The 10,742-nt window shown below is 48.2% G+C and overlaps 3 protein-coding genes across 3 annotated transcripts in view; 1 reads left to right on the top strand and 2 right to left on the bottom strand.

Moving 5' to 3' along the window:
* The first annotated feature begins 643 nt into the window (after positions 1-643).
* On the top strand, positions 644-3,783 carry LOC119356385 (WEB family protein At5g16730, chloroplastic-like). Its single transcript, XM_037623334.1, has 3 exons — positions 644-907; positions 1,125-1,428; positions 1,519-3,783. Exons 1-3 carry the CDS (start codon positions 888-890, stop codon positions 3,580-3,582), a joined length of 2,388 nt encoding a protein of 795 aa, XP_037479231.1. The 5' UTR covers positions 644-887; the 3' UTR covers positions 3,583-3,783.
* A 1,389-nt stretch (positions 3,784-5,172) lies between these two features.
* Positions 5,173-8,288, bottom strand: LOC119351950. The gene is made up of 11 exons (XM_037618715.1): positions 8,149-8,288; positions 7,688-7,736; positions 7,370-7,489; positions 7,180-7,274; positions 6,796-7,001; positions 6,453-6,641; positions 6,170-6,376; positions 5,907-6,060; positions 5,716-5,779; positions 5,552-5,629; positions 5,173-5,458 (listed from the first exon to the last, which is right to left on the bottom strand). The coding sequence occupies exons 1-11, from the start codon at positions 8,203-8,205 to the stop codon at positions 5,379-5,381; spliced, it is 1,299 nt and encodes a 432-aa protein (XP_037474612.1). The 5' UTR covers positions 8,206-8,288; the 3' UTR covers positions 5,173-5,378.
* Positions 8,289-8,778: 490 nt separating this feature from the next.
* LOC119356384 (uncharacterized membrane protein At4g09580-like) overlaps positions 8,779-10,742 on the bottom strand; it is a 2,908-nt gene continuing 944 nt past the window's right edge. Inside the window, exons 2-4 of the mRNA XM_037623333.1 lie at positions 9,847-10,117; positions 9,491-9,661; positions 8,779-9,383 (exon numbers count right to left, since the gene is read on the bottom strand). Coding sequence (XP_037479230.1) covers positions 9,222-9,383; positions 9,491-9,661; positions 9,847-10,117 — 604 coding nt within the window. The 3' untranslated portion in view covers positions 8,779-9,221. The remainder of the gene's footprint in view (positions 9,384-9,490; positions 9,662-9,846; positions 10,118-10,742) is intronic.

The raw sequence follows: 10,742 nt of genomic DNA, 5'->3' as shown, positions 1-10,742 counted from the left end.
AATGGCAACGTCAATTCTCCGAGCAGCAGGGACCAGAACATAAATAAATGATGATGATAGAAAGAGCACACACCCAAGGGGCGAATGAAAACAAGGGATGACATTTAGGCGGCCTTATTTTCCTCATCTCCACCTACGCGCGCACACACACGCATCAAACAATAATGATAAACATACAAAGAATTACACGCAATTACACGCTGATTAGGATTTTTTCCATCTACAACCAAAAAAGAAAGAGGGAAAGAATTGGCTGCCGCCACGCTTTATGAGGTTGCACGGAATAGAATTAGAACGGCGAGGTGGTTAGCGAAAGCGATGCCGCAGCCGCAGCCGCAGCCCCGACCCCGGGGTAGGGTGGTAAAGCGAGCGAGCTGGCTGGCGCGGTGATCATGACGGGAATGACACTGCTGCCAGTAGTAGTAGTACTTACTACTAATTAAACACTCGGATTAACCCGTCTCACTCCTGCGCGCTGCCTTGCCCTTCACTGCACCTCCCTCCACTCTCGGATAAAAACAGAGGCAGCAAAGCTGGAAAGGTTAATGCGAGCGGGAACTGCCCCACAAGAGACACTGATCAAAACCCGTCCCTGCTTTTTCCTCTCCTCTCTCTTTTTTCCCTTGTCCGCATCGAGTGAAATTCCGCAGCCCCACCCCACCTGGCCTCCTCCCCCCTCCACTCCTCCATGTTCTTCTACTAGCCGCAGACGGACGGAGCTACTCTGCCTGCCATAACCGCCCACCAAGGAGAGAAAACACCACCTCCCCCTCCCCCTCACCCACCACTCCTGCCTCCCCCGACTTCGCGCTCGCTGAGTGGGCGTCGTGCCTGCAGCGCCGGGTAGCGGCCGGAGCAGCGGCGGCGGCGGCGGCAGGGAGTCCACAATGCTGGGCGCCAGGAGCAAGTGAGTCATCCGCCGACGCTCTCTGCATTCCCCTACGATTCTTTTATCACTGTTTCTATTTTGGAGTGATGGGTCGGCACGGGCTGGATGGTTCTTGGTAGCATGCTTGCTTGGTTTCCTGGAGCATAGCATAGATCTGGCTCGGATCTTGGTGGTTGGGGATGGAGCTGCCGAGTTCTTGATCTGACGGTAGTTTTTTGCCTTTTCTGGTGAGCAGATCTGGCCTGGCCGACGCCAAGGGCGACGGCAAGCCGGAGGGGAAGGTCGGCAGCAAGCCGAGCGCCAAGCCGGAGGCCAGGAGCAACGGCAAGGGCACGCCACCGACACCCAGGGGCGAGACGCCGCCGACACCCAAGGGCGACAGGCCGCGGAAGCCGGCCGTCCCCAAGGCGAATGCCGCCCATGGCACGCCGCCGAGCGCGCCGCGCACGGCCGACAAGTCCCCCAGGTCCGCCGACCGCAAGTCGCCCAAGGGCGCCACCCCAACCCGGATCACCGCCACCACCCCTCCTCCTGCAGAGGTACGCACGATTCCTCCTCTGCTTGTGATGCACAAAGCATGCTTCCTGCTTTAGCTTTAGTGGAATCTTAGTCGTTTGATTGGCTTGCAGAAGCAGGGGAAGGCTGGGAAGCCATCTCCCGAGCGGCAGGCCGCCAAGCCGTCCCAGGAGCTGCAGGCGCAGCTTGATGCCGTCCAAGAGGCGCTCAAGAAGGCCATGGGTCAGCTTGTGGAGAAGGAAGAAGAGAAGGGCAAGGTTCTGGAGGAACTGGAGTGCGCCAAGAAGGTGGCCGATGAGGCCAATGCGAAGCTCAAGGAGGCGCTCGATGTGCAGAGCAGGACCGTGGAGATCCAGAAGGTCCATTCCATGGAACCTGAGCAGGTGAGCAACAATGATTCTGCGCACGGCGAGGAAGATGAGCTGCGGAGGAAGCTGAAGAGCATGCAGAGCCAGCAGGAGGCCGACGCAGCCGCGCTGCATTCGACGGTGGAGCAGCTTGAGAAGGCAAGGTATGAGCTGGCAGATGCAATTGATGCCAAGAACTGGGCGCTTAGCCAGGCAGATGATGCCATGAGGGCTTGCGAGGTGAATACTCAGAAAATCGAGCTCCTCAACGCGGAGGTGGAGCGCCTGAAGGGGCTGCTTGATTCCGAGGTGGAGAGCAAGTCGAGGGAAGCTGCTGACCAAATCGGAAAGCTTGAGGCAGAGAATTCTGTGTTGAAGCTTGAATTGCAGAAAGCAAAGCTAGCTGAGAAGAAGGTGATTGAATTGGAGGGTGTGGTTGAACAGCTTAGAGTTGATGTTGCTAATGCCAAGAAGGAATGCTCAAAGTCAGATGAGTTGGCTAATGAATTGAAGAAGAAGGTGCAGCTGTTGGAGTTCCAATTGGAGGAAGCCGATCAGTCTCTCATTTTGAAAGGCAAGTCTTTGGATTCAGTGATGGAAGAATTAGATGAAACAAGCACTTTGCTTAAAGACAAAGAATCTGAAGCTGCTGTACTTCATGACAACGTCAGATCCTTGGAGGATGAGGTGACCAGGCTCAAGGAAGAAATTGACGTGACAAGTGAGCGTCTTGATGCTGCAGAGAAAGATGCATCTGACCTAATTGCAGAGATCGAAGAGCTAAGGATGAAGCTACAGGCAGTAGAAGATGAGAAAACAAAGGCGCTGAACAATGACCAGCTTGCAAGTTCAGAAATCGCGGCCCTGACTGAACAAAAGAACGAGCTAACCAAGGAGCTAGAAGCTAGCAAAGATGAAGTCGAGAAGGTTAAGAAGGCAATGGAGGGTCTGGCCTCTGCCTTGCACGAGATGTCAGCTGAATCCAGAGAGGCCCAGGAGAAATACCTCATCAAACAGGAAGAGATCGAGCACGCTCGGGCACAAGTAGAGGAACTCAACAATAGTCTGCAGAATGCCAAGGAGAGCTATGAGGTGATGCTCGATGAAGTAAACTACGAGAAAGTTTGCCTCAAGAAGTCCGTTGAGAGAATGGAGGCAGAAGCTAAGAACGTGTCTGAGGAATGGCAGTCCAAAGAGCTAAGTTTTGTCAACTCTATTAGGAAGTCAGAAGAAGAGATCGTTGCTGTCAAAGCTCAAATGGACAAGTACTTGGCCGTGGTGAATGAAAAAGAAGCTGAAAATACCGAGCTGCTGGAGAAGATGAATCATCTGGAAGCTCAGCTAGTTGAAGCCAACAAGGCTAGCGAGGAAGCCAAGGCCGAGACCCGGCAATTGAAGGACAAACTATTAGACAAGGAGAACGAATTACAGAACATACAAGAGGAGAACGAGGACTTGCAGGCAAAGGAATCGGCTGCTTCGGAGAAGATAAAAGAGCTCTCTTTCCTGGTGCCGAATGGAACAACAAATGGTGGCAACAAGGAAGAAGACAATGAGAACGGAGGCGGTGTGGATGACGAGCCGGTTGTGGTGGTTGCCAAGATGTGGGAGAACAGCAAGGTTACCGACTACGACTCGTCCAAGGAGAAGGAGAACGACGGCGAGTCCGAAGTCGATCTGGAGTCCAACAAGGGAGACTCCGGCCTCGACAGCAACGGGCTGCAGTCCGCAAAGCTGAACAACGGCATCACATCGCCGACCAAACAGCAGCAGCAAAAGAAGAAGAAATTTAAATTTAGCGGCTTACTGAAGAAAAAGAGCTCAAATTAGCACAAGATCACCATCTTATGTTTGTTCCTTTGTTGTATGCTATGTGACATCTCCTTTCTTTGACTAGCCACCCGCCCATGCCTCTAGTTTTCTGAGTCTGTCATCATGGTAAAGCAAGTGTTGGGTGTTTCAGAGAATACAAAAGAGCCGGCCGATTGTATTTACAGCCATGCGTTTGTTTCTTGCATTTGTGTAAGTTCAGTGATGATGATTCATGTTGTAGTCATAGTGATTGTATTTATTCATACATATGCCCTGGGTAATGGTGTTGTACATGGAACAGAGATTTCCAAATCAATGCAGTTCTTTGTTTTTGTTGAAGCAAATTCTTTGAACAGATATAAATTGAAATTTTGAAGGAGTACTATCATGGTGCTCTCTCCATGTTCCTGTTGACCTGATGTCACAGAATGATGATGGTGGCAATGGGGGTAAAATCTGCTGTACCATCTGATGGAGGAGGACCAAAGCATGTGAGCCAGCCAGGAGTAGTATGGCTCCTGATGAGGCTGTTGCCCATCAATCAAATAATGGGGTTTGCTCCACTCCAGCTAACCCTTTTGCTGTTGCTCCACATTTCTCCCAACCACCCGGGCTAAAAAGGCCGGCACAAGAGGGGAGGCCTGCACTATGATGCATGCATTATGCATCGTTCATGTGACTCACAACTCACAAAGATGCAGTACATGTTGGAAGTTCTACTGTAGGTCCTATGGTGGAGCGATGAACTTTCCAATGACAAAATGCACCCGCAAATTATTGGCTCCAGATGGGTGGTAGTAGTGGTACCTTGGGGCGGGGGGCTAGCCTGTCTCTGAAGGGTGGCCACTCGGTACAAAGGCCCCTACTGCTCCAGCCTTCCAGGTCAACACAGGCCCGCCAGATTAGTAGGCAATGTGTTGTGTATGTACAGCAGAATTGATACGCAGCGTGCTTTTTGGTTCAGTTAATGTGTGCCAAAGGATTGACAGGCGACAGAGTGTACCTGCAGCAGCACAAAAACATGAGGCCTACTGCAATGTACTACAACGAGCGCCTCTCGCCGCCCGCCATGCCGGTTTGATTTTCAGTCGCCCAGCATATGCCAAAATTCTGTAAACGGCCAAATGCGTCCAGTGATGATATGCCTGGTGCACGTCTAAGGGCCAGTTCTTTTGGGCAATTCTCCGAGAATTGACCCCCTTCCCAGCTTCTCCCAGAATTGGCACTCTATATTTTCTTACAATTCCTAGCTAATTAGATCTTAACTAGCTAGGAATTATAAAAAAAGATGAAGTGACAATTCTGGGAGAAGCTGGGGAGGGGGTGGATGGAGGTAAGATAAAGAGGAGAACCGGAAGGGGACCCCGGCGCAGCACCAGTCCTCGCTGAAACCATGTGAAGATCTGTCATCTCTGCAATCTGCATGATAAACAGAGCAGCAGGGCTCAATATTCCTGCCACTACATGGCATGTGTCCCGGAGTGGCGGCACCGGCCTCTGCGTCCTTGAGACGCCGCACTGCGTCTGCATCACCGTCGTATTTGTTGTAACAACAGGAGCTCACGACGCTCACTGGGGCCATGAACTACCTACTGCTGTGACACAAACTGGAGTGCACGACCTGCTAATGAGATTATTACGAAGGCACAGCAGCTCTGCATCCCAACACCAAGAGGAGACAAAGCTAATGATGCACTCTTGTTCAGGAAGGAGATTGGGGTAGCCTATCTCAGCTCAATTCAGAACGCAACAAAGCCTATCTAGGCCCCGGCGTAAAAACACCGTACACTGAATTAGGTTAACACTTATATCTATCAGAATGAGAACTCCTCGGGTAAAAATTTGCCGAACTTGCCGGATATAAAGCCCCTGTACTTCCCCTTGAGTTCAGCCACTGCAATCAAACGGCATGTACTTCAACGACAGAAAACAAGCACACTGCATGGTTGGTGTTGACTATATGTTTGGTGCCATAACAGCTATTTACCTCTAGTGTCCTCAGGCTTGCTGCTGTCTGGCATGCCGTTAGATTGCGCCAGCTCGATTAGTCTCATCAAGTCCTTGCCTGTAATTCATAGTGTCTGAAGTGGCCTCCGTTCCAGAAAATCAAACAGAATAATAAATGAAGGGCACGCTGAATGTAAATTGTACCATCAATTTGCTTTCCGGAGCTCTTGGCATTGATCAGATAAGTTGGTGTCTTGTCGTTTTTCAACTGCAAGGGTAGAGACTCAACTTTCTCAGATTTGACGTTCTCACGTTCATACTAAACCAACAATTGTTGTAATAAAGGCTAGCTAAAAGGCTATAGAGAGGGAAAGCAAGGAAATTATGCAACATACATGCAGAAATAAGGAATTTGCGAGGGCAAGCTGGTCAAAAGGAGAGGGGGCCCTGTTGTAAGCTGGGACAAATTTACCATCCTCATAGCCAGCTAAGAAATGGTAGGCTGCCTGACCTGGAGTGAGCTTTGATACCAATGGCAGGGCATCAGTGCTGAAAGTACAGAAGAAGGTAACATATTGTTAGCACAGTAGATATAATGTCTCATTCCTTCTCATTTTAACCTGCTACTTGTACCCATGAAGCACATGCTCTCCATTACCTATCAGATGATACAACAACCACTGTAGCTGGTTTGGTAAACAACTGTGGTGCTCTTGACTTTGTTGGGAACAGCACACTAGATTGTTTTGAAGAGATAACTACACCGCTATCAGTGGAGACAAGAACATCCTGAATTTCGGAGCAGGACTTGATGACCTCCACTGGAGCAAACAGCAGTACAATAGAACCAGCACAAGACAGAAGCCTGGTACACACAGCATGGAAGATGAATAATAACATATTTAGGGAAAGGGTAAAAAGAAAGATCAGGCAGACTCTACCAGCCAGGGACGGGGAGGCCTCCTCTTGCAGACAGTATAGGGGCAGCCAAAGCAGTAAGTGCATGTTTTAGCATAGTGGAATCAGCAAATGCTTTACCACATAGGATAAGTGATGAGCGTTCTATGTCTGCCACTGCAACTCCATTAGCATATTGTGTCCCTGAACCCAGAGCATTCCTGACGTTGGTACTGTTAAGCAATGCTCAACAAGAAAGGCAATAGATTAGTCCAGTCTTATGATATGGCCAACCGCCAACTACAGCTAATGCTCCGAGCTCTTGGTGGCAACTTGAATGCATGCACAAGTTAAAAAATGTGTAGAAGAACTAAAAAGATAAATTACCTGATGGAACTGGCAACATATATAGTCAAAGGGCATGTGTCGTGGGAAATCACACGATCTGGTATTTTCTGAAGGATATTGGAGAGTGACATGATGGCAGAGGGGTTGTCACTAATAACACGGACCTTTGCATCACATTCTGCAGATGAACCAATGGCACCATCTTGGACATAAAGACTTGAGATGGATGAAAGGTGGAAGGTCACCTAACAGAAGCAAACAGACAATCAAACACATTGACACTGAAGCTCAACTGGAAAGTAGTAAGTTAAAATTCTGTCGGCTGACAAAATGAGGCCAATGGTGCTTCTGAATTTCCGTCAGTTCATGAGAATCATTGTGTTACCAAGCCATGGAGAGTAAAATAATAAATAAATAACCTACCTGTTTCAGAAGCTTTGCAAATTGAGCTCCTGAAATATCAGGGAACCCACCAATGACATTTCCTTTAACATGAAGTGGAGTACCAGACAAACGCTCTGCATGCTCCAGAAGCAGGTACCAGGTTATACATCTGTGCAGCATCAAATGTAAATATACACACCATGACTTAATGACATTAATTTGTATATACCTGCATAAGTAGTACCACTTTTCTGAAGCTCTGATGGCTCCAAGTTATAGAAGACCTTGTCTTTTACGACGACGCCTCTCGCAGCAATAGCCCAATTGAGACCATATGAAACTTCCTGGTCTTCTCTGTGCAATGCGGAGTAGGCGAAAGAAGTGCAAACAGTTATAACTGACTGAACCAATGAGAATGAACAACATAACTGAAAAGGAAGTTATTAATCCATGGTATGATCTTGCACAGCATAATTTTGTGTTTCTGGTCACCAGTGATTAAAAACTAGGAAAAGAGGAGTACGGTATGGCTAGACCCCAAACTTACCTCGGCAAGGCAATAGTCTCTCGCTGCTTCGATGGTACCAGCACTGGAACTGCACATTTCAGAGGCCAAAATATCACGACAGGGTCACCAAAATGTACTGTCCCACTTCACAATCGCAACCAGAAAACAATCGAAATATATTTTCCCATGAACTACAGATTCGCGTTTTGCACAGAAGCCTCATTAAAATTCCACACTAACCGAGGCTCTTGACCCCTGTCCGATCTTCCCAACGACACACCGCACAAGCACAGAGCTCAGATATGCAAATCAGCCATTTCTCTACTTGGCCCTACATCTACTCCTCCTGCCTAGGTTAGGGTTCTACAGCGAAGCAACGTGTACCTGGTGGATCCTTGGATTTTTCTCGCGGGCAACTACTTCCCCAATCCGCCAAAGCAGCAAACAGAGCGATTCGTAAACGGCGGAACACAAAACAGCAGAGCGGAAGCTGGACTCACTAGCTGGAGGCTCGCCGCCGGCGAGGATGCGGCGCGGCGGCGGAGAAGGCCCAGCATGTGCCTCGCTCTCCGGCTTGGGCGCTTGGCGGCTTGCGGCGCGTCTCTGACCAGTGGAGGAGACGGCGGGATGGTGGCCGCTGCATGGGCCAAGGCCAGTCAAAGCCCGTCTTAAATTCTTATCTGGGCTTCACTACCCCAATTTGGCCCGTCCAAAAAACTGACCTTAGCAATTCTCAAAAAAAAAAACTGACCTTAGTTGATCCTCAAAAAAAAAAAATGACCATATCTGCCCTAAAATTTTACCTGAAAACGCTTCTCTAAGAAAACGGCTTGGTCCAAAACTTGACACTATCCTGAAAATTTTACCTGAAAAACTACTCTCTAAGAAAACAATTTGGCCCAAAACTTGACACTATCCCTTTCAGGATCATCATGCTGTCATCTCAAAGAAAAAGAAAGTTCATCATGGTGTTTCCCCGAAAAAGATCATGAGTACTGATGGTCAAGTGTGACAGGCAAGCAGATTGAACCGGCTGAGATATAAAAACCTGAACCCCGGGCTCAGAAAAATCCAGCTACACATAAGGGGAAAGGTACAGCAAAATCAAGCTGCACATAAGAAGGGGAACGGCGCAGCAACAGACAAATTGTCATTGAACCACTGAATATGGATTGAATGAATCTGGTCAATATATATACAAGGATTTGGACTAGCTGCCAGTTCCATCTAAATAAACAGCATCGCGGGCTGACGAACGGCACACACGCTACTTGTCTACACATCCGAAGCATCTTGCCTGTGGATGGGCATTGTGCTTCCCAGATTCATTCATAACAAACAATGTGGGGGTGACCATGAAATGAAATAGTGTTCTCGTGGCGACGCAGATCTCCAGCAGGCGGGTGACGGGCAGACTTGGGGTCCAAGGTCCCGCCGTGCTGCTGTGTCGTCGCGTGAACTCGCAAACCATGTGTCATCCACCTCACAAGGCCTGTATGGCCCAAATCCAATGAAGCCGCCGCATGCTGTGCCTTGGTATGTACAGGTGGGCTAGGTGACTCCTCTTCGGTGTTCATGAGGCGCCTGCTGCGATTTCTGGTGCCGTGTCTTGCGCCTCGTCCTTGCTCAACAATGCTGGTGTGACCGAGACCACGCCGATCAAGAAAAGCAGGGCTACTGACTGGGTGTCATACAGGTCGCTGAGCGATGTTAGCTCTCCAAGAGCAATCCCAGCCTGGATACAAGAAATGAAGCAGGCAGTGGGATTGAAGTTAGCACTAGCATTGTATGCACTCAAGGGCAGTATATGGACATGCAGTATATCTGAAGCAAGAAACTTACCCTCACGGTCACGTAGGCTGCTGGGATGAGACCGATAAGAGTTGCCAATAAGAAGGTATGGAAGGGCACATCAACAATGGGCGATGCCAAGTTGATGAATGTATTTGGCAATGTTGGGGTGACCCTGAGGAAAAGCATGTAATTCAACAGCTTTTCTCTTCTTTTGGCGACCTGGAAATGCAGACAAATCACCCATTTTCAGCTATGAGTTACTACACAGTTCTAAAGGATCTTAAATCAAAGAGTACAGTGATTCAAATTATTTTTAAGCATTCCCAAAGAAATTTAAGATGTTATGACACTACACAGTGTTGAAATAAAACCACAATGACTAATATTGGTGCTGAACTTATTACCTGCTTCTGGAAGAATGTGAGCTTGTCTGGCCACAGCACGAACACCAGCGGTTTTCCAATCATCTTCGACAGGAAAAAGCATGAAGAAGCACCAGCAGAGGCAGCAAAGACAACCAGAGCCACACCCCGGAGTTGCCCGAACAGAGCACCAGCAAGCAATGACATGAATATTGTCCCTGGGATCATGAAGGTCTGCATGAAAATGTACACAGCACAGTAACCTATCAACACCTGTACGGTGTAGTCACTGGTATAGTTCTCAAGATGGCCACTGCAAGGAAACCATTTGATGGTTAGAAACTGAGGGGGGAAATCCATCATCAGCACGCAGCACAAGCAATTGGACGCTCCCAGTGCACATGCTTTTCAGCTTAAGCAAATAATCACAATAGCAATGGAATCATAACGCGACGATGTGCATTGCATAACTATAAAGCGTGCGGATAGCTCACACGCCTGCGACAGATACATGTTACGTGTGGTGATTATCAATACTAAACAGAAGGCACATGAAACATGCCAGGACCAGGTCCAATGCATATCTCGGCAATAGCTGGCAAAGTGGCAAGAAAGCGACATGGTAATTTGAGAAAAAATAAATAAATGATTGCTTACTTCATCAAGAAAACAATGTGTCAAATTTCTTTTATTATTATAAATTAGTCCGTGGAACCATGCTAGATTGGTATTGGAAATGCAGGCTTTAATTTCAGCTCTATCCTGTTATGTTAGACTAACAAGATAAAACATTAATCGGAGCTGTTGTTTCAAGGCCCTATATTCCCAAATTTGGAAATCAGTTTGAAATAAATCGGCAGTTCATACATGCCCAAATTTATCAAAGATGCAACATGAACTGGATTTTTAAACCAGATCCATGCCCTCCTTCTCGCCTA

The sequence above is a fragment of the Triticum dicoccoides genome, chromosome 2A (assembly GCF_002162155.2).
Source record: "Triticum dicoccoides isolate Atlit2015 ecotype Zavitan chromosome 2A, WEW_v2.0, whole genome shotgun sequence".
Lineage (NCBI taxonomy): Eukaryota > Viridiplantae > Streptophyta > Magnoliopsida > Poales > Poaceae > Triticum > Triticum dicoccoides.
This window is presented reverse-complemented; position numbering and strand designations above follow the sequence as displayed.